A 23,983-nucleotide genomic window follows, 5' to 3' on the forward strand; every position below is an offset into this window, starting at 1 on the left:
CGAGCAAGGAACCAGGAGCTTCTTCTGAGTCTCCCGCGCGGGCGCAGGGTCCCAAGGTTTGGGGACATCCTCCACTGCTTTCCCAGGCCACAAGCATGGAGCTGGATGGGAAGTAGAGCTACTGGGACATGAACCAGCACCAATATGGGATCCTGGTGCATGCAAGATCAAGATTTAGCTACCAGGCTACTGCTCCGGATTTTTGTGAATGAGCTGAGGATGTATCTACATCTGATTGTTAGGTGTTTCAGTCCAGCACATTCACTCTGAATGTTTTCTGTGAAGCACATGCCATTACTCTGATTTTCGTAAACTTCTCACCAGCAAAACAAATTCCCCTTTTCCTGTAAGATGGAAATACAAATTTTAGGAAAAGTCACTATCAACTTACAGAATAAATTGTTAACAGTAAAAAAAAATGACAGTGATGCTCATGGTTCCTATAGAACTGGAGTACTTTTCTCTTGCCAGCTGTGCCTGGATGGAATGGGAGGCGTGCTGGACCAGAAGTCATCATCTGTGTAATGAGGGGGTGATGAGATGCAGGGATGCTGCAGGTCCCGTCTAACTCAATGATCTGTGAACTCGAGCCATAATTGATGAGCTTCGTTGGAGCCTAAGCCTGTGATAAATAGGTCCAGAGAGGGTTCAATAAATTGAGGCTTTGCATGGTCTTTAAGGAGCGTAGCTGCATCTCTGGTAATGTCTTTTAATCATAATGTGCAGCACAAAATCTATTTGGAGGCGAAACATTCACATATGTCACGGTGTTTGTCACATACTTATGTTCATGGAAAATAGGAAAAAAAGAGAGAGAAGAGAGGTATCTTATATGAGAGAAACATTTGGTGTTGATTTTTCTCTATGAAGCTGAGAAGTTGTGTATTTTTAATCCTAATAAGCCTGGCAGGGCACATTCCTTTCTCAGTTTTAAAACAAAGTCTGCTTCACATGAATTATTTGAAACTCCCTTCTTCCCACAGATCTTTGTAGCATATGTCACCTAACTTTGTAAAACCCCATCCTTTGCCCCTGAGATTTGTCAAAGCAGAAGAAACTCAACTGGGAGGACATGGATTTACAGAGCAGCAACAAATAGCAGTGGGGTTTTTCTTTGTTTATCTTTTGGATTGGCTGGGAATTTTTTTTTTTTTGCTTTAAATCTAAAACAAGAATGAGCCACTCACCACGCAGTAAATTGTACCCCAGTTCTTAGAAACTCAATAGAATTTTTCCTACAGGAAGAGTGAAATTTCAGGTTCCCAGGGATCTAGAGAGACTATCCTTTGTTGTTCGATACATTCACTCCTGGTACAGTGTTTGGCCTGGTGATTAGGGCCCCTCCATAGAGAGTAGCTAGGGTTGATGCCCAGTGTTGGCTCCTAACTTCCTGCCAATGCAGATTCTGATTAGAGGCAGTGATGACCCAAGCGGTTGGATCTGTGCCACTCACATGGGAGACTTGGGTTGCATTTCCAGTTTCCAACATTGATCCAACCCTTGCAGGCCATGGAGCAGTGAACTGCTATGTGAATGCTTGGATGTGTCTTCTGCATTCCACCCCCTACTCTCCTGTCTGTTTCTTGAGTAAACAAAAAGAAATTCAAGATATCAAACTCCACCGAACCAAATTCAACTATCAGAGACATACTGAGGAAATGGGGAGGAAAGAGCTGAAATAGCATGTGGGTACTTAATAATTATCTTGAATTTGGGGCTGAAGCAGCACTTATTTACTTGCCATTTTCATGTTCATTTCTATGATTAGGTTTTTTACAATTCGTCTTGTCTTTCTGACATGGATCACTGTTCTCTTCTGGGAAACCATGACCACAAATTCTTCACAGTCTCCATCAAGACTGTCTTAGTTTGTGCTACTATAATGAAACATCTGAGGCTCGGTCAGAGGCTGAGCTGTGTTGCGGGTCATGGTTCTCATTCAAGGTTAAGCAGCTGCATCTGGGGAAGGCCTTGACGCAAGCAGATTCCAAAGATAGTGTGGGACAACACATGGTGTGAGTCAGGGATACTCTTCAGAGCCCATTAACTCATCAGTCCATCAACCCATTAACCAATGAATGCATAAATCCGAATCACCTCTTAAAGGTCCCACCTCTTAATATCTCAGAATGAGGATTATCTCAGCATAAATCTTCAGACTGTCGTAGACATTGTAGTTGTTCATAATGAAACCGAGTTAGCTTTTCTTTTGTGATAATAACATTCGTAAGTATAGTTGCACAGTGCTTACCTTTCATGATAGAGAAAATAATAGGAAAGTTACTTTATGACTCAGCAAAGTTGCTTTGATTGGCAGCTCATGCTCTTTAGCAACGTGAGTCAAAATTAACTCCACTGCCCGTGTTTGTCTCAGTAGGTTGGATTGATACACATTGAAGAGACATGATGGAGGCTACCGTCTTCCAAAAACCAGATGAAACAAACCGATTGTTCTTAACCCCCTTCTCTGTTGGCTTTATATGCTCTCTTCTTTCCCATATCCCCTAAAGACATGCACTGCCTTAATTTCAACTGGATCCGGAACCGTTCTTTCTGTCCCATCTCATGGAGTTCTAGAAGTTCAGCTTGTCTTCTCCAGGTGGCAGCATGACCGGAGGGCAGTCAGTTTCCAAGTCACTGATTTCCTAGAGTTGTGCTGCCCAACAGGGTGGGCACCAGTCACCCATGACTATTGGCCACTTTGAAATGTGACTAGTCTGAATCGACATGGACTGTCAGTGTAAAACATACTCCCTGACTTGAAGCTCTTTTGAAATGGTAAAGGTCTATAAAATACACCATTAGTCATTTTTATATTCATTGCGTGAAGATAATTTAATCATACAAGTGGCGTATACCTTATTCAAATTGCTTCATACCAGAAATTTGGGGATTTTATATTGTGGAATATTTTCACGTGCAGTATGGGGTGTTCAGAGATATGACCCAGGTCTAACAGCATAATTCATTTAGCAGTCATAGATATTAATACACCTTTTATTTGTGCCAGTATGGTCCAAGCTGTGTGGACCCACTGCACTAACTGAGCTGTTTGTGTGTTGTAATTTCTGTGCTGTCTACACCCTGCTTCACATTCACCTTCCTTCCTTCTTTTTTTTTTTTTTAATTCAAGACCAGTGCTGGGGCCATGTGTCTTGGATGCATTTCCTTAATTCCCCAGTTTAATGTAAATACCCCCAACCAGCACGTGCTCTTGTTATGAGGGATGAGGGACAATGAAAAATGCAAAGGGTGTTAAGAGTCAGCAAATGCTGGTCCAAAGTTGTAATCATTCCAATTTTGAATCCGTGTGACATTGAGCCAGTGCTTAACCTCTCTGAAGCCCAATTATCTTATCAGAAAAATAAGGACAGTGATAATGATCTTAAGAGTTGAAAGTGTTAAATGGGCTTTGAGGTATTAGACATATAATGAATTGCAGTAAATAGCAGTGAATGCATTAGCACCCCGTGTTACAGCTATCTGTATACTTTGTTGCCTTTCTTTCTGGGGGGCAATGACAGTGTTTTAAGGGTCTTTGTATATCCAAAGCTTAGTGCAGTGTCTAAGTCCTCAACATAAGTTTGTTAAATACAAGAATGAATTCATAAATGTAAGTGAAATATTTTACTTGCTGGCAGCTGATAGAGATTGGATTGGACCACCTGGGGGGGTTGGCATTCAGGGTAAATTAAAATAAATTATATTGACAAGTCCAGTCAGGGTGTGAAAAATTCAAGCAAAGGACATTTTTAAAGGCCTGGCAGGAAGCTGATAGATTTACCCTATTCACCCTGGAGAGAGTCATTGTGCCTCCAAGTAGTAGCGAGCCAGTGGGCAATACCTGATCATTATGAATCCCCTTATGTTTCCCAAAGGACACCAGTGCCTTTCAAACTTTATTGTAAAGTTCGGATGTATAAAGCACAATTAGGAGCAAGTGGGGAGAAGTGCAGTATTTCTTTGCTTTTTTTTTTTACTCGTGTATTTCTTTTGCTCATTCCTGCTAAATGTCCAAATACATGAAACATTTATTATCTTCTCCTTGGTTCTTTAATTTCAGATTGTAGGCACAATTGCCCCTAAATAACATACGTATATCCACGTTCTGCCTGAGCCTTCTTTGATCAAAATTATGGGCAGAGGAGGCCTGCTATATATATATCTTTTATATAGATAGTATGCTTTAATATTATATTGTAGGCTGGAGGTCTGTCACTCATTTTGTAGAGAGCAGGATTCCTACAGAAATGTGGATGCCTCATTAGCAGTGAGCTTTCCTTTGAGAGACACAAGGCCAGTCATGCTACAAGATTGGAAGTTTCCTGTCATTTCTTTCCTTTGTCAAATTGGTGTTTATCCCAAGCCATTTCACTACAGGAGACCAAATAATCCTCATCTATCACTAAAGAAAGAAGCCCGCTGTAATTTTTTTTTATCCTTTCTCTGTACAGTTATCACATTCACGACCAGGTTACAGAATTAGAAAAATGGTAGTAGTTATGTTCATGAAATGGGTTCTTGGTAGGGGGTGTGGGACTCGAACACACCACAACTGGAGCAGACGAAGGCCTGATGATGATGGTAATGGCTAACACGTCATGCCAGGCATTATTCCAGTTCTTTAGGAATCACACCTTAGCAGAAGTTCTGTTTATGAAATTGTCTTTTATGCACTGATTTATTCAATAACAAATAATTCTAGGATGCAGCGTGCTATCAATGATGATCAAGAGACAGGATTCTTTCTCTTCCCAGGCTCTAAGGCATCTCTTCTGATATCAAAACATCTTATTAGGCAATCAAGAGATTATTTGTATCTCCTACCAAGGCTTGTGATGCTGAGATATACATTCCATATTTAAAAAATCCCTTTTTTTTTTCTAAAAAGATTAAGACATTTGATGTTACTGATCTCCTCGTATGGAAACACAATCGAGAAGGTTAAAACAATGTCGCCATTTATTCCTTGTATAAAATACAAGAATGTTTGCACTTGGAATCAGTCATTGTCTTGTTACTTGAAATGCAGGAGAGGAGCTTTATGGGAAGAACAAGGTTGCTTTAACTCCTGGTGTGGAAACTCACGGTTCAGGATCAGGTGTGCCCATTAGTCTGGTATCTGGGGAAGCTAACCATGGCAGACTGCATGTCCAGCCAGTCGTGGGGTGGGGTTGATGGCGGAGAACAAGAAACTGGGAAGAGGACCTGAAATTAGCTTAAATAGCCAACCCTCTGTTGAGAGCTACCTGCTTCGCCCATGACCTAAAGGCCTTCCCCTGGGCCTACCTCGTAGCTCTCATCATTAGGTCTAGAGCTGTCCCTAAACCATCTAATCTACTAGCATCATTCCTGTAAATGTTAGCATGAAGCGTCTGCATGAGTTTGGAGCAGCAAGCTCTGTTCAATCATAGCACATGTATTTGCTATATACATTTTATATATATGTGTGTGTGTGTATGTATTTACTTTTCTACTTCTGCCTCTTAGCTTTATGGGCCACTTTATCTCTTCACACTTCTCTGTCTTCCTGCTTGGATGGGCCTCCTTTTGCTGAGAGTAACAAACAGCCAGAAGGGCGTAGCACAAGGGTCTCTGAAACAAAGGGCGGAGTGCCCTTTCCGCCGACTTGGGTACTTGGAGTGTAAAAGTCATTGAAAACGCTCTTTCCACATGAAATACAGCTCTTGGGCGGCTGGAGGTTCAGACAGGGGAGGCATAGATCTTGCTTCCTGCGCCGTAGGTGTGTAATGATTGTAGGAGGAAATGCCACAATGCAGAGCATCGTAAATGCTACTGAAAATACACAAAGTCAAACCCAGAATAACCGCACCTGCGGATGCTGCTACATAGACATAAATAACTTTATTTTCAAAACTTTTTCTCCTAAGTTTTTATTAGTCACTTCATTATATAAGAATCAAGTAGCTAATTCTTTGTAAGGTTAACCTAAAAACTCAGTATCCAAAAATTTGCCTGGCTTTATTTATATTTTATGCTGTCATGTGCATCAAATATAATCTGATTCAATTCTTAGGTTGGTGGGATACATACAGACAAGTTTGTTTAAGGACAATTATTTTAAACACTTGTGTCTACCATAATATAAAAGAAGAAAGTTTTAAAATTTGTGAAACATTCTAGTTTCTGAGATACAGACTTTTAGTTTATTATAGAGGTAGATATCATTTTGCTTATGTTTGATTTGCCCCAACATCGTTTTACTAGATCTGTTAGGAATTCTGTAATTATTGATATATATTGCCATCTTCCATCATTAAATACTTACTTTAAAGTTTGTTGTGTACTTTTTGGTTTATACTTGACGCCCCCATTAAATCCTCAGAAGAACTGTATGAAATTAGGTTTAGGGAGACCACTAACTTGCTCATCAAGTAATCTAACAATCTGCTCTCTCCGAAAGCCAAATATGTGGAAGCATTGTCATTTATCTTCAGGTTTTTCTGATTTCAAGTCTCCTTCACCTTGTCATCATGCGGAATAGCATTGCTTTCCCAGAACCGCTCAGTGAGGCCGAACAGCCATCCTCGTTGTACCTTTTCCCACCTGAGCAGTAAACCATCGTGTGTGCTGGTTCTCAGACCGGGCTGTGTGCTGTGTTCCCGCAGGGCTGCCTGTAACAACTGTGAGATTGGAGACCAATGTGGGGCGATCATGCAGGGCAATGCTGTCACCTTCTGCGAACCGTACAGCCCACGAGAGCTGGTGAGTCTGTGCTCTTTGTGTGTGCTGTTTTGTACCCTTGGCTGAACTTTGTGGCAGCAACAGATCCGCTTACACTCTGACAGTTCAGATGAAAATTGGCGATCTTACTGATGACTTCCGTTTGAAATATCTCAAAATGATGATGCTTTTGAATTTAAAAGTAAACCATTCAGCAATAACATCCAAAGTATCAAAAGATGGCATGAACTACGATGCTTCCCTGGATGAGATGGCTTTATAAAAAATTGGCGCCTCGTGATAGATGAGGGGGCCTTCAAAAATGAGGCAGAAAAGATGAATTAGGATAAGCTTATTTTGACAGTAGAATGTTTGAAATCTGAGGATTGTTTTTACATGATGTATGTCGTCCATGAACTTCTTGAAAACTTCTCCACATATGACTTCAAAAAATTTTTTTTACACCAAAATACTTCTCTTTTGATTTCAGGTGCCTACGAACTTTTGAAAGTACCCTCTCAGGCTACTTACATCTAAACATGCATCACACCTAAAAAAAGTTAAACTTGTATAAAGTGGTTTTAATTATTATTATTGCAAAGTCAGGTATAGAAAGGAGGAGAGACAGACAGGAAAATATTCTGTCTAGGGATTCACTCCCAAGCAGCCACAACAGCCGGAGCTACACCATTCCAAAGCCAGGAGCCTCTTCCGGGTCTCCCACGCAGGTGCAGGGTCCCAAGGCTTTGGGCCGTCCTCGACTGCTTTCCCAGGCCACAGGCAGGGAGCTGGATGGGAAGCAGGGCTGCCGGGATTAGAACCGGCACCCATATGGGATCCCGGCACATGCAAGGCGAGGATTTTAGCCGCTGAGCTACCGCGCCAGGACCAACTTGTGTAAAGTTTAGCTCTTAAAAAAAAAGATTTATTTATTTTTATTGGAAAGACAGATATACAGATAGGAGGAGAGACAGAGAGGAAGATCTTCCGTCCGATGATTCACTCCCCAAGTGAGCACAATGGCTGGAGCTGAGCCAATCTGAAGCCAGGAGCCAGGAGCTCTTCCAGGTCTCCCACACAGGTGCAGGGTCCCAAAGCTTTGGGCTGTCCTTGACTGCTTTCCTAGGCCACAAGCAGGGAGCTGGATGGGAAGCAGAGCCACCAGGATTAGAACTGGTGACCATATGGGATCCCAGTGCATGCAAGGCGAGGAGTTTAACCACTATGCTGTCATATCAGGTCCTAAAATTTAGCTCTTAACATTGTCCTTTTTTTCCTCCTTATAAGTAAAAATGCTAGATGTTCATTTTGTCTAGTTATCTTTCAACTTTGTGTCCTAACCACAAAGGAACTTTGATAGATTTTAAGTGAAAAAGCATTTGTGCTTTTTTTTTTAAATATTTTTGTTGGAAAGGAAGATTTACAGACAGAAGGAGAGACAGAGAAAGAAAGATCTTCCATCTCCTGGTTCACTTCCCAAATGGCCACAAGGACTGAAGCTGAGCCAATGCCAAGAACCAGGAGCTTCTTCCAGGTCTTGCACACAGGTGAAAGTCCCAAGGACTTGGGCCATCCTTCACTGCTTTCCCAGACCATAGGCAGGGAGCTGGATGAGAAGTGGAGCAGCCAGGATAGGAACTGGTGCTCCTGTGAAATTCTGGTACCTGTAAGTCAAAGGTTAGGCAATGAGCCATTGCATCAGGGCCCAAGCACTAGTGCTTAAAACAAAACAAAACAAAAATTGGGGTTGATGCTAGGTTACAGAGGAGCAGATTGCCATCCCTGGCTTGAGATTCGGTAACCCTGGCTTGCTAAAGGTTGAGTTCTTAGAGCCCAGTGGAAGGAGGCATGAGCATTCTGGATGGAACCACTGTCCGTTTCCTGAGCTCTGCGGCAGCAGAGCCACTGGGCCTGTTGATGCGAATGGGGGGGAGAGACTGCTCCTTTCAGATTCTTGAGAAGGCTGCGAGGCACTGCTGAGGTTCCGTCCTGGCTCCATTCCTTGGCCTAAGCTCTTTCTCCTGCACATCTTACACTCTGCCTTTCCCCTTTCCCCACCTGGGCTTCAAGGGGTGTCCTTGAAGGTTGCATGTCCTCTGGTTGCATTCCTCTCTTTTGTCACATGGTATTCAGAATCACTGACTGTAAGAAGTAAAGGGAAAGCTTAGGTAGGTCATTCAAAGAAGATTTAGCTATCCAAACATGAAAGCCAATTAATTCTTGTAACATGGCTTTTATGCTGCTTGAATACCCCTTTCGTGGCAATAGATACATTTAATTTATTAAAGATACTAGCGTCAGAACATTGATGAATTGAAGAGTTTTCAATTGGAATTAAAACACAAACAGAATTAATTGGATGCAAATTAAAATAATAGGTGCTCATAATTCAAGTCTCAAAAACTTGTATAATATTCCTGCAGACAAATGTGGCTCTGGCAGCAAAGTTCTTCTTGAAAAAATTAGATTTGCCAGTACATTTTAAATAATGTACCATGACTGAATTAATTATCTATAAACCTTAAGCAAAATTCAATTTTTGCCATAGTTAATTGAGCTTAGGATAAATACCTATTTTAGAAGGTGCCCTCATTAAGCAGTATTTATGGAAATTTTCGGCAAAAATTTTTTTTGTTTTTTTTCCTACAGGCTAGTAAAAATTACAAATGTCTTGGGGCCAGCATTACAGTGTAGTGGGTTAAGCTTCTGCTCGCAACACTGGCGTCTGATGTGTGTCTGTTCAAATCCCTGCAGCTCTGCTTGTAATACAGCTTTCTGATAATGCTCCTTGGAAAGCAGCAGAAAATGGCACAAGTTCTTGTTCGCTGAGACCCTTGTAGGAGACCTGGCCTTGATCCGGCCCGGCCCTAACTATTCCAGCTGTGAACCTGTGGATGAGTGATCTCCCTCCTTGGCCCTCGTCTCTGTGACTCTTACAATAAGTAAACCTCTGTCTCTTTTTTTAAGAAGAATCAATACAAAAACATCAAAGAATATAATGCCCAACTTCAGATTTCCGGAATGTAAAAACTCAAAGTTTATTTGGAATGTTTATAGGTATCATTATTCTTGATTGTTTTAATATAGCCCAGATTACAGTGGACACTCAGTTTGAAGTGATGTGTTCCTGAATTAATGTGATATTAGCCTTTAATCAAAAAGAACAATGTTTAAAATAAGCACATTCATCTAAGGTATTTTAAAACAGTTTCAGCTTTTTAACCTCATGGGAAGTATTTCCTTAAGATAGATTTTTACTTGGATTCAGAGGAAATAGATTGAGAAATATCTCAATTCATCTTCAGATAGATTTTGAAAAGTAGGGACGATGTCCACAGTTTACTAAATGGTGTACCATATTGTCGTCAGAGAAATAGCCAGTTGCCCTTGGTGTCTGTGGGAAGCTGGGCTCTGGACTCCTGCGGGCTTCTAAGTGTGAATGCTGAAATTCTTCACATGTGATGGAAATTTTTAATTTTAACCCACATGTATCCCATGTACTTTATATCATCTCTGATTATTAAGCCTTACTCATAATGCCTAATGTAAGAATTGTTTTGTGTAATTGTTATGTGTCAGAAGATAGGAATGCCATGTCCACAGATGCCCAGTACACATGCATGTCCCCTCAACCCAAACCTCTTCTTCTTTGAGCTGGCTGATGCTGTACCTTGTGGATCTAGCTTGTAAGACATACCCAAGCTGTGCTTATCAAAGACAGATACATCAAATCAAAAGTCTGAAATTCAGTTATCAGTGGCCGTTATGTTTACCAAAACACAACAACTCAGATTGTACTTCCAAACTGAACCTAGTCCAAGCTGTGATAAGTGAGAACTAGTGAAACCCCTAAGCTTCATTTTTCTAAGCAGTATGCCTTCCTGAGTGTTCGCAAATGTAGTTCTTGGTGAAGATGGCTCTAAGTGAAGTTAATTTTTTGAAAATTCTCTTGTAACAGTATGCCCCTGGATTTTTAAGATCCAGTGTTCCCAAGTGGAAACCCAAGGAGGACTTACTATAAAAACTGAGGGAAATAAGATATTTCATTTAAAGGAAATGTTATTGTCCATTTTCCCCCGTGAGGATTCTGGTGGGAAAGTACCACCTCAGTTAATGAGTCATTTCTTTTTTTTTTTTTCACCACCCCGCTCCTCTTCACCAACCTTTCTCTTCTTTGCTTTCTAACATGTCTTACATTCGTGTCTTCTTTCCTCCAGGTGACCACGGGCCTCAATACAACAACAGCTTCTGTCCTCCAGTTCTCCATTGGTAAGTATTTCTTGCAATTATGGCAATTTATTTATTTTTCATTACAGCAATTTAGCTTGGAAATGTTGGTATTCATTGTAGCGTATCATCAGGATTCTAGTGCCAAATGCTTTGAGATTTAGAGAAGGATAAGTGTTAATTTTGCATCAATAGAGCATTTTTGAGTGAAATAATATTTTTCAAGCACCACATTTTGTTCTCACTTCTCTCCAGCATCGAGTGCTGAGTGCTATTTAAAATGCTACAGGTAATCCAAAACATGTTAAAATGATTTACGTATGTATTTTGATTGCATTGGGTTATTCCATTGCATCAGAATTACCTTTCTAGCTATGTGTTGCGCAGATTAAGATTGAAATCTATTCAATTTCCTGAGCTCCAACTAGCATAGTGAGTGAGGTAATTATTGGTGACTGAAACAAACCAATTAAAGCTTCATGTTCGACACAAGTAATGTGTGATTAATTCAGACGTAGATAATGAAAAAAAAATGGCTGCATCTGGCAATATTTCTTTGACATGCTTTTGTGGTAGAAGCAAGCATTTCTATCCAAAACATTGCATATGGACAAGGTCACTTTGGACCAAGTGTTGCACTTTACTTTGTGTTCAATTACTTCCTGTTTTAATTTTTTGAAGGCATGTATCAGTCAGTAACTTGGACACATTTCTAAAGGGAAAGAAAGGTCTTGCCTCCTGGGTAGTATCTAGCTGTTTCTGAGCTTGGTCCTACGACACAGCATCTTCCTCCTATCTCTCCGTGTGGCATCTGGCAGCTGTGTCCTGGCACGACGCTCTTAAGCCTCTGTACCCTCATTTCCTTGGAGAGATACCACTGGCAAAAGGGCTGTTTCCCTCCATAGCCCTCTGTTCACGTTGTAATGTCATTATTCTGCGTCCAGGAGCTCAGGATGGCTTATTGTGCCTATCAGCAATTTTCTTCCATTTTTATTATATATTTATCACTTTTTTGGTCAGCCTGGCTCATTTCAGCCTGCGAAGGTATAATGTGAAACTGCCTGATTACAGTTTGGGCTATTTTCTTCTCATACGGACCGTATCTTCTTCAACAACTCACATGTGTTGCGAAAGTCCATATGTGTTCATAAGAAGCGTTAGTAAAAACAGAAATCATGTTCTTTTTTTAATAAGAGCTTTCTTTGATCTCTTAAAAAGAGTATTTCACTTTGCTATAAGGAGCCTGTAATCCTTTTATTAAAAAATAAAGTTCATCTTTCTAAAGATGTGATAGAATAAAACAGTAGCATAAAATTGTTTGTAGCTTAACAGATCCTGTGAGAGTTTTAACCGGAATCATGGTCCAGATTCATTATACTATTAGTGGGCAAAAATGTTTGAGTAGCGATCATTAGTCTGTGTTTTAAGTACGTATTCTTACTCTTTGGTAGGATAATGAGCATTAATTAAAGATATTCTTTACCCAGTTATGTTTTTCATGCTGCAGAGTGCAAGCAAGATCACACCAGACAAGTCTAGGGTGTATTAAGGAGTCTTTATTAACCAAGCTTGGTGATAACAGGGCCCACTAGAAATTAGCAAATGACAAGTCCAGTGGCAATCCAGTCTGAATCGAAACCCTGAGAGGAACAAATGGTCATTACCGTGAAACCCGTCTGTTAAACTGAAGACCTATGTCCCAGCTTCCCCAGCTATTTAAGTTATCGTAAGAAACATCCAGCGAACAACCATGGACACACTTATTAAAGCTGCAGACATTCACCATTTCCTGGCTTCTTTACCCACATTCCATTACTGATAGGCCTCACCTCTCCTGGAACTCTTAAAAGTGTACCATTAACATCTTTCCTGTCCCACCCAAGCAGTAAACAGAGGGAGAAGAACGCAGACATCCAGGGGTACTGCTCAGGGGCTACCTGTCCTTGGAGTCTGTCCACAGGAAGCCAGAGAGCAAGCAGATACTGGGGAGGCCAAGAGAGAGGGAAGCACATGACCAAGAGAGCGAGCCCCTCCCTGTTCTGGACCTTTATGGGGGCTTGCGAGGGGAGTGGTTATGCCCCCCTCTCATGTTCCATGAGTGAGCATTACAGGTGGGCAGAAGGAACCATATATTGGGGAGGAGGGCGTGGCTGCCAAGCTCCTACCCCTGAACTAGCTGCCTACCCCATAGCATTTCATACTTGCAACTTTATTTAAAGGAGGAGAGAGTCTGCACCAATGATGTTATCCTCCATTAAATGGGGGAAGGTGCGTTTTTGTGAATAGTCAAGTGTGTCCTACAAAGCTTGCATAGATTTTCTATTCCCTTGCCTTTCACTGCTACCAATTACAATGGAGATGATTTAAAAAAAAAAAGAGCAAAAAGTAGAGGTAAGCAGAGGATGCAAAGTTAATATCTGAGACCCAAACCCCAAAATATCTGATCGAAATTGTTGAGACTGAACCCAAACGTGGCCTTAGCAAAAGCCACCAGATTAGCTCCCGTTATTCAAAACATAGTTTTGGACTCTCAAGCAGAAAAACGGAAGTAAGAATGAATAAAAAGAGGAAAAAAATTGTTTAAAAATTTAGAAATTTTTTAAAAATATATTTGGTTTTATTTGAAAGGCAGACTTTACAAGAGAGGAGAGATGGAGAGGAAGAAATCTTCTGTATACTGCCTCACGCATGGCTGCAATAGTCAGAACTGAGTTGATTCAAAACTGGAAGTCAAGAGCTTCTTTTAGTTCTCCCATGTTGCTCTGCCTTTTAGGAAGAGAAAGATCTGTCTGTTGGTTCATTCCCACTTGGCCATGACAGCCGAGAACTGGATAAGGCCACAGTCAGGAACCAAGCACTCCAACCTGGTTTGGTACACAGGTGTCAGGGGGCCCAAGCGTTTGGATCATCATCTACTACTTTCCAAGAAGTATTAAGAGGGAACTGTTTTGGAAGCAGAGCAGCAGACTCCAGCCAGCAATCCCTGTCTGTGGCCTGGGAAAAGCAGTCAAGGATGGCCCAAAGCCTTGGGACCCTGCACCTGCATGGGAGACCCGGAAGAGACACCGGGCTCCTGGCTTTGGATTGATGAGGTGCAGTTCTTGACTTCTGGGGCTAAGGAATATGTACAATGAAATCTATGAGCAATATTAGAACTTAACGTAAGCCAGCGGTTCTCACTTTGTTATTAAAAAAAAAAAAGATCAAGGACTCCTCCCTCAAAGACAACATCTTTAGGAAGTGTGTTTTTTTTCAATAATTACTTTAAAGATTTAATTTCTTTGAAAGGCAGAGTGACAGAGAAAGGGGAAGTGTGGAAGACAGGCAGCGAGAGAGATCTTCCACCCATTGGTTCTTTTCCAGAATAATCGTAGCAATTAGGACCGGAGCAGACTGAAGCCAGGACCCAGGAACTTCATCTGGGTCTCCCACAGGATGGCAGGGGCCCATGTAATTATGCAATTTTCTCAGGCACTTCAGTACGAAGCTGGATCAGGATAGTGTGTCCAGGTCTCTAACTGGCACTCTGTTATGGGATGTTCACTTCACAAATAGTAGCTGCTTAACTCAGTGTACCGCTACACCAGCCAAATGCCGTGCATTACATAAAACAAAGAGGTGTATTATATATCATGCAGTGTACCCCACCAAGCGAGAGAAAAGCAAAGCCCTGGCCCCCAAGACATTTATTCTCAGGGTTGTTGTACACTGTGAACATGTATCAGAATATCACAGTGCACTCATAAATGTGGACAGTTATGTGCCAACTAAAGGCAAAGTTCTTTAAAAAGAACTTTATTATCTACACATGGAACGTAAGAAAGGTGCACATTCGGGAAGGAACCAGGCAAGGCAGTCAACATCACTTAAGGGATGCAGAGCATGAACGAGACTGAGGCAGACAGCTGAGAAGTCCAAGAAAGAGCAAAGTCCAGAGACAAGAAAGAGCAGGCGAGGTCCCGCTCCAGAGTGTCACGGTCACCGTGAAGATCTGGGGCATGGCACGTTGCAAGGAGAACAAGGCAAGGCCAAGGTCAGAACCACACAAGAGCAAGGACGGTCTTGCTGAATCTCCAGATTGCTGGGAGCTTGGGAGCAGAGGATTAGTCCTCTTGGAAAATGGGCCAGGCAGGAGCACTCAGGCATGGGTTATCTGGGCCCTGGAGGAAGGAACCCTGCATGGCAGGGAAGCTGGCAAAGCCTGGCACACTTTGCATTTCTTTTGCCTGCATCTTCCCCAGCACCAGCTATGGGCGGTGCGTTCCACCATGAGGTTAGGAGGAAACTTGAAAAGGACGGTGATATAGCATTCCATAAATTGAGAGAGCCATCCTTCTCTTCATTCTAAGAGTGGCAATGGCAGTGTAAAATTATGAATATTTTAGAAGTGAGGGAATGGGAATAAGGTTAGAAGCGAAAAAAAAAAAAAAACAAAGGAAGAACAGAAGGGGAGGAAGACAGCTGTTCATTTTATCTCCTGTGGTCATTGTCCATCTGCCATAAACTGGAAAACATCCCCTAATGTGGTTTGGCAATTTCAGCCAAGGAAAGTAAGTTGATGAAGGGACAAAATATTAAAGACAATAAATCACATCGTGTCACATTGTCCCAGAAAGAAGGATTTGCGGATCCAGTAGCCTGTTTGCTAATGAAGTCGGTCTGAAAATAAAATTAGTACAAGTAGCATCGTTTTTTAACTTGTTCAAATCGAACTTGGCTCTTATGTGTCATGAAAGGCATCTCAACTTGGAAGGAAGTATGTTTTTAGTGCACAATATGTTAGAGTATTTTTATTGACTATATTCTTCTGCTTTGTTTGACCTCTCTTAATTTTTAAGATGAGTTTTTAGTAGATGCTTCAAATGGAACATTTGCTTCTGTAGAAGACGCTTCCTCAGTTAACAGTTACTAAATCCCACAGCGGGTTAATTTTTGACTGGCAAACAGACCTAGACATAAACTTTAGATTTCCACATTTAAATATTGATTTAATTGATAGTTGGAGATGACAAAAGATTTGAGATATGTTCACTTCTTTATTTTTATTTAAAAATGATTTATCTGTGTTGTTATCATATTTTACCAAAATTAAATTCATTTATTCCTGACCGATACAAGAGTTAATTCTAAGATTTTCTCTCCTGCAGAATGGTCCTGTTCTTAATTAATGTAGTATCTGTCGGCTCCTTTCGGTCACAATTCCCCTCTCTGTCATTTGGGACTAAGAAGCTTCAGGGCACTTCCCGCCTGGGCTGCCATAAGACATTATCTGACCCAGTGACCATCAGGCAAATCAAGTTTGTGTAGCATGGCTTTCAAAGCCACTCTGAGAGGGAAGACGTGTAGGCACCACCCCATATTGGGGACAGCAGCTCAGAGCGTACTCAGAGCTCAGCCAGTAATGACATTCCCTGTGCAGGCAGCCCTTGGCTAAACAGTCCAATTGGATACAGATTCTCCTATTTATCCAGGCAGATGTTTCTCCTCTTGCCTTAGACTCTGCACTCCCAAGTACTCAATGGGTAATTAGCGGTTATAGTAAAATAGGAAGAGAGAGAATTTGTGGGGGCAGCTGGTGCAACAGTTGTACTTGGAGCACCAGCATCCAGAAGTGGAGTATCTGGGTTTGTGTTGAGATCCGCTTCCCATTCCAACACTTCTTGTGTATGCTGGCGGGGAGATGTCTCAATGACTTAGACGTCCTGGACTGAGTTCCTGGCTCCTGGTTTCGGCTTAACCATCCACTGACTGTAGCACACAGGTGGGGATTAAGCCAGCAGATGGGAGATCTGTGTCCCTGTGTCTTTGTCTCTCTCTTTCTGTCTCTCTCGCTGTGCCTCGACTATAAATAAAATAAATAAGCTTTGTTGGAAAAAAAAAAGTACCAGGCAAAAAGCTACTCACTGCTAGATAACAGATGTGGTGACATTTTAATAAAATTGACAAATTAGCGAAACATTTGTATAAACATGTCTTTTTAAAAAAAACGGTGCAAAAATACATGAATTATAGATTTTTGTAGCAGGAAGGAGGGAAAACCCAGTCTAAACATTAAACATAAAACTGTTTCCAGACTTCTGGAAATTGCAAACTGATATGCTTAAAACTAAGAGGCATTTTTAAAAACTGCTCATGAGTTGGTTAATGCTCAGAGGCTTTTTCTTCTCAGTAAAGAGAAGAGAATACCTCCCACCCCCGCAAAAAAAAAAAAAAGGAAAACCCAGAGCCTAATTTCAGCATTGTTTTATATTGTTGATGCTGGGAGAATAAATACACACGGTTCTTCCAGCGAAAAATTTGAACAGAAGTACTGAGTTAGGCATGATCTCTCCCTGTGATTCTCTAGGAAATAACTGACAATGTCCTCTCTCTAATGAGTGGTACTAGGCTTTTACAACTTGCCCTTTGCTTAAAAGGCAGACAAAAGAGTCGCCGTTGACGGAATTGCTGCTTGCACCAAATCCTGATGTGGTCCACCACATTCTGCACATGGAGGCACGGTCTCTGTCTTGTTTGCCCTTGCCTGAAGTTAATAGGTAACGTCCTCTTGGGAACGACAGAGCCTCGCTTTTTAAAACCTTTCTCCCAAAAGTTACCCATTCATCTCTTTTCTGTCTCGCCTCTCACTGCAACTGCAAGTTAACGGCCCGTCATCCATTTATCTATCTTGAAAAGATGAAAGGACGTGCGGATCTTGCTAAAATTTGCTCCCTCTGAGCAGCAGGACCTGTTCCTTTGCTGTAACTTGACAATGCTTCTCTATTGCATCCAGCGTTTGGCCTGTGTCTCAGCCCCAAGCCCTGAGTAATGGCAGGAGTTGGAGTGGACTGCAAGAATCCTCAACAGGCCTCCGTCCAGGAACCTCCCTGAACCTTCAGTATTTATGGGACCTGCTCTGCTGTGGAGAGGCGTGACTGCTGGCAGGGCTTCTCCCCTATCTATAAATTCTGTGAGATCCGTTCCCTCCTCCTTCAGTGATTCTGTGCTAAGATTGAAAAGGCAGCTTGTTTGCAAGGCAGAAAGCCCTGGGGAAGAGGCTGCTCCCAGCAACCAGCACCAATCCTCAGGGGGACAATAGCTGCTTCTAGTAGGTTCTGTTCTGATTTACTTTTGAAAAGCCCTGGGATTGGTGGAAAAGGGCACAACCCAATAAAATAAACTACCCGGGCCCTGAGAGACACAATACCAATTGATGTATCCTTCTACTATCAAAGTCAAAAGAAATAGAAGTGGATATTGGGGCATAAGGCGCACAGTCTGTAGTTCCGTATTTTCTTCTTCTTCTTTTTTTTTTTTTAATTTTACTTGACATGGAGGCAAAGCTTGACACAATTTGAATTTACTTGGCAGTGAGAACTGACTTGAAATGATTAGGCTTTTTATAATGTGTATTTCCATGATTCGTGCGAGTCTTCAGGCCTTTCACTGCAGAAATATCAGCATGTTTGGTTAGAGAGTATTGCCCTGACTCTGCTGGTGACGTCACGTAACATATGGCATATACCCCATTCTATCTTTCCGAAATCAGTAAACAAATTAAAAATAAGTTACTTGAATTCCAGAATTCAGCTACTCTAAAGATACTGTGGACCCAGATAACTATGACCACAGGAAGGGAGTAACTCCTTCGTCTTCATTAGAAGTTCTTAAGATTTCAGTTTTTAAAAGTGGCTCCAACTTTATTACAGATCTAGTTACTCTCTGCCTGACTTATGTATGGTCGGTGAGATGGGAAGAAAATGAGAGGTTATTTGTGAACCATGGTGGCTGCTTGCGTCTGTGCATGAATGTCATGTTAAACGGCCTTTTGCACAGTGGACAGATGTCTCACATGCTTAATGTGGGCTTCCTTGGACTATCTCAGGCTACCACTTTGCACACGGGCTAGTGCATTCTTGAGATAGTAAACTCTAACAGCTTTGCTGGATTCTCCCTGCCTGCTTAGTGCAGTCACTTCAGTTAGCAAGTCCCAGAGCGTTCAGGTCATCTCCAGCTTTGGTTGAGTCCCTGAGGTTCATGAAAGTCAGCCCAGATTTCATTCAAGTTCATCTCCACCACAGTCCAACGATCAATGATGTGTGTTTTGCCCAAGCAAATGGTTATTTACCATTGTTTCCATGTCGTTCATTGCCTTCTAGTTAACCCATACTTGCCTTAACTAATAGTTTCAAAAATCATCTTTTAAAAATCTTTTCCACAAATATCTATTTCCTTTGACAAAAAAAAATATATAGCTTGTTCTGAAGTACCCTCCTACATACATTGCAGAATGACTATAAAACTAGCTAATATGTACATCCTTATTTTTTTTTTTTGCTGCTGTCCTGTCATTAAAATATGCTTATTGCTTGCTTGTGCCGTGCTAACCAATATTGAAAATCAACTTGGTAGCCTGTAGTTCTGTGCTCTGAGACCTAAGATAGATGTTCACACAGTGCAGGAATGCACATGGAGGGAATGGTGCCTTTAGAGGAGCTTGGGCTTTGTCGGGCCACATTGGAAGCTTGTATTACATTGGGTAAGGGCGAAAGTGTCATTAAAATTAATGAAATCTTAATAAATGATTACTCTTATTGTTACCTAAGTTTGAACACATAGTTACCTAAGTTGTGACTGTAGAGAGGAAGATACACACACACACACACACACACAGATTTTGCATCCATTGGTTCACTCCCAAAGTCACTTCCATGGCTGGAAAGGCTCCTGGCTCCATCTGGCACTTCCACATGAGGTAGTAGGAAACCCAACACTTAGGCCGTCTTCTGCTGTTTTCCATGGCGCATCCACAGGAAGCCGGACTGGAAGTAGAACAGCCAGGACGTAAACCTGAGATCACGTGGGACCCCTGTGTCGCTATCACAAACAGCACCTCAGCCTGTCGTAACACAGTACTGGAACCAACAGAATGCTTACTTAGAGTGAGAGAAGGAATCATAACAAATTACAAAACGTTTAGAAAGTTGACAGTAGCACAGACATCACAAAATCAAGAAAGACAATAATATATCTATTAACTGCTTAAAATGCCCTGTAGTACTTTTTCTTTACATTTTTTGACTGCAAGTTCTTAAATCACTTGTTCTCATGACAAGTTTGTTCATGTTTGCTCTGGAGAAAATAGAATTATCTCTAAGTTTGTGGACCAGAGCTTGTCATTTCTGCTTGCCATTTTATCTGTGCAGTTCCTTCCAGATAATGCCATTGGGACTGTTGGGGTTGTTATGAAATTGGAACATCTCTACCCTGTTTGCATTTGGCGGCACCATAGCCTTTTCTGTACAATGACTAATCTCACTCTGCATTGACATCACTCGCCCAGCAGTGTGTCATCTGAGCCTGAGTCATGATCCTGAGAACCTCAGCACGGAGGCACTGGGAGTCCCTGGAAGCACTGGCTATTCTGAAAGCAAGGGCGTCATCAACTAGGCGTGGACCACAGAACCGTTTCACCTTACATGAATAGACCTCCTGTTCAGCTTTTTGTCTGACTTCTCCATGGATCCATGGCCACCGCGGTCCCTGGTGACAAGAAGGGAGAGGGGGTGAAAGAGTCGCAGTATGGACACAGATTCTTTAAAATATGTATTTTATTTGAAATGCAGAGTTGCAGAGTGAGAGAAATAGAGACCTTCCAATCCATTTGTTCCCTGCCCGAATGGTCCTATCTGAAGCCTATATGGATGCAGGGGCCCAGGGATTTGGGCCATCTTCCAGTGCTTTTTCCAGATGTATTAGCAAGGAACTGAATCAGAAATGGATCAGCCGGGATGCACGCTGGTACCCACAGGAGATGCTGCTGTTGCCGGCAGCTGCTTCTCTGGCTATGCCGTGGCACTGGTCCCTCAAGAGGAGAAATCTTGAAGATTGAGAGGAATAGGAATCTAGACCATGTGAAAGCTTCTGATAGGCAGAAATACAAGAACGGGCCAAATAAACTGGTATAGACAGATGGAATGTGGCTCACATATGAAGGCTTTCCTACGCACATTGCATTGCTAACATATAATTATACATCAAGATGCCAACATGATAAAAATAACTGTCCTATTTAATTTGATCAGACAAAGGAAATGATTCAAATAGTACCCATTCCTAGGTACCCTGCCCTCATCAGTGAAGACTGAAGTCCATTCGTTCTAATTTCTGATCGTTGTATCGATCTCTGCACAGCGGTAGCGACGGCCTGTGTCTAACATCACGGTGCATACACGTCCTGAACCAGAGGACAAGGCAGGAGTCGCTCAGAAATGTTGTTGCTGTCACCTACCTTTACACTGTCAGGTTTGACAAGGAAGCAAAAATAGTGTAAATGATAACTGCTACCAGTGATTGTAGGCTTACCATGATCATGTATTCATTTACTTCCCAGCTGAAAATCAAGAAATGGCCATCAAAAACAACCAGAAACAAATCAGTGAGGTCCCTTTCGCCCTGAATATTCTGTCCTCCCCTAAACCCTGGGCACAGCTCTTAACTGTTAACTGCACCGCCTGGGAGCCAAATCTCTTACACTGTGTGCAGTCCTCAGAAGATCCTAGAAGCTCGCTGGTTTTTAAATTATTACTATTGGTAATACCAAACTTTCATAACTGTTAATCGCTTTACACCCCTGGTTGGGATAAAGATGAAATCATGTCGACTTTTCTTGTTTGCCTGTAGCGACTGAAGCGTGCAGTATGGAGCGGGCTAAATGCATCAACACTTGTCATGGTTTCCTGTTATCTTACGTCCTTAAACCTGGCACAGTTGCTCCTTCAGAGAGAAGGGTGATCTGGAAGTGATCTGAAAACCCATCTACAAACAAGAGGAGAGTTTGCATTTGACCTTTAGGCTTGTCTTTCCTTCCTGGCTTTCTGTTTGTCTTTGGCAACCAAATGCCTTTTATTCCAGAATACCGACCGATGTCAAAGTGACGGTGGGATTGTCGTTTGGGAGGGTCTGCATGGCTGTGGGGAGGCATCTCTGGCGGAATGTGGTGTGGGTGGGAGCGACCTGAGCGAAGGTTCTCCGTTGCGGTGGGGTGGGGGTGTGCTCCTTTCAGCCCGCACGCCCTGTCTCTAAGGTGTGTGTGGTGCCTCTCTTACGTCACCATCTCTCAACTTCCCTCTCATCAGTGCACAAATATTTTGAAAGCGACTGCATTCTGCTAGAAACCGTATCTAGTTCTCATTTGCTCTGTTGCTTCTCTTTTTGGAGATCTATCTTACACACATTTGCTTTTTTTCTTGGGGTGTGGAAGCCATAGGGGGAAGTATATCGATAGCGTTTACATTCTTTAGGCTTGTTCAAATTCTTCCTTGAAAGAACAGATTCTCCAGCAGTCCTTATTCTTGTGTTAAAGTTTATCCCACATAATCCTGCCTGACTCCATTCCTAACAGCACGGTTTTTATATTTGTTTTAAGCAGCTGTTTATTCAAGATAGAATTTAATAATGATTAAAACGGCATAATTAAAATGAGAGCGAGGATAATTAGGTGCAGTTTTTCTTTAAATTCCCCTCTTTAAAAAAAAAAAGAGTTATTCATTTATTTGAAAGGCAGAATTAGAGAGAGGGAGAGACAGATAATCCACCCACTGTTCCATCCCCAAATGGCTGTGAAGGCCGAGAGCTGCTCCAAGCCAAACCCAGGAGTTAGGAGCCAGGAACTTCTTCCCACAGGGGTGGCAGGGGCCCAAACACTTTGCCATCTTCCCTGCTTTCCCAGGCCATTAACAGAGAGCTGGATCAGAAATGGAAGAGCCAGGACACAAGCTGGCACCTATATGCGATGCCAACATCACAGGTAGCACTTTACCCACCAGGCAAGGCCAGCCCCCAGGACTCCTTGTTTTGCTTGCTTTTGTTTCACCTACATTTCAACTATGAGAATAAATCCAGGAAAACCGCCGTTTGGGCTTTTAGCACATTGCCAGCTTGTGGGATTGCAAACTGACTGGTTTGTTCTAAACACCATTGAAATAAAATAAATGAGCCTGATCGAAGCCTGCAACCCTCGTGAAGTACAAATGCGAAGCCATCAGCAGATGCCGTTTGCTGAAATCGAGGTTCCTCTGGCCGGTGGATAAAAGTACAGCATAAATGGCACTGTTTTTTTTTTTCCTTTGGTCCATTTGCTTTTCCTGTAGTATAAGAAACCCCGCTACGTCAGTTACAATAAACTTGTGGCAAGTGTCTCATGTTCAGATTTTTAAATTTATGATTGTAAATGTGCTTTACTTTGTAAGTGTGCCTTATTACATTAAATCGTTGTTATCTGCAGAACCAAAAGTTTGCCTCTTTAATAAGTGCATGTGGTGTTCACATGTCCTTTATCGAAAACAATGATGTGAAATAATCACCAACAATTCAATATGGGATGTATTATCTCTGCGTCATGTCTTTATCAGTGCAGTCGTAGAATAACATTGGTCACATTTGACACACAACTATATCACAAGCTGAATTTTCTTTAGAGTATTTTAATCCCCTGTATACCATCTCATCATTTAAATGAGAGATGCATAAACAGAGAATGGTATTTTATCCCTCAGATGAATGATTTGTTTTATGTTAACCCACAGGAACTACGGTAGCATCATCGGTCATTCTTTGATCTTTGGATACTTCTTATTAGAACTCAGTGTTTCTCTTATAATTTAATAGTTCACATGTAACTACAGAAATCTTCAATTTTTTGGTCTTCTGCTCTGAGTCCTAAAATTACTTACCAAATGATATTTGTAGAAATTGCAGTCTGGTTAGAAGAATAGTGGGGGAAAAAATCAAGTAAGTAGCTAAATGTTTAGAAAATTGTCCAAAATATTTATCAGCAAGGATAACATATAATTACACTTGTTTAACATTGAAATTCATTCTGATTATGATTTCCAGGGTCAGGTTCGTGCCGCTTTAGCTATTCAGACCCCAGCATCGTCGTTGCGTATGCCAAGAACAACACGGCGGACTGGATTCAGCTTGAGAAAATTAGGTTTGTTGACTTTTATGAGATTTTTGCAAGTTCTAACACAGGGATTCCTGTTGCCTATCGGCCTGCATTCTGCCATTTCCTTTTCCTTCCTGGTTAAAA

At 41.7% G+C, this 23,983-nt stretch overlaps 1 protein-coding gene across 2 annotated transcripts in view; it reads left to right on the forward strand.

Annotated features, from left to right (window-relative positions):
• The window catches only part of LOC121166947 (reelin), a 357,334-nt gene that overhangs the window by 166,949 nt on the left and 166,402 nt on the right, over nucleotides 1–23,983 (forward strand). For both annotated transcript variants that reach the window (XM_040996283.1, XM_040996284.1), the window contains exons 7-9: nucleotides 6,630–6,726; nucleotides 10,902–10,953; nucleotides 23,788–23,884. In XM_040996283.1, coding sequence (XP_040852217.1) covers nucleotides 6,630–6,726; nucleotides 10,902–10,953; nucleotides 23,788–23,884 — 246 coding nt within the window. The remainder of the gene's footprint in view (nucleotides 1–6,629; nucleotides 6,727–10,901; nucleotides 10,954–23,787; nucleotides 23,885–23,983) is intronic.

This window comes from Ochotona curzoniae, unplaced genomic scaffold, assembly GCF_017591425.1.
Source record: "Ochotona curzoniae isolate NIBS_2020 unplaced genomic scaffold, NIBS_Ocur_1.0 patch266, whole genome shotgun sequence".
Taxonomy (NCBI): domain Eukaryota; kingdom Metazoa; phylum Chordata; class Mammalia; order Lagomorpha; family Ochotonidae; genus Ochotona; species Ochotona curzoniae.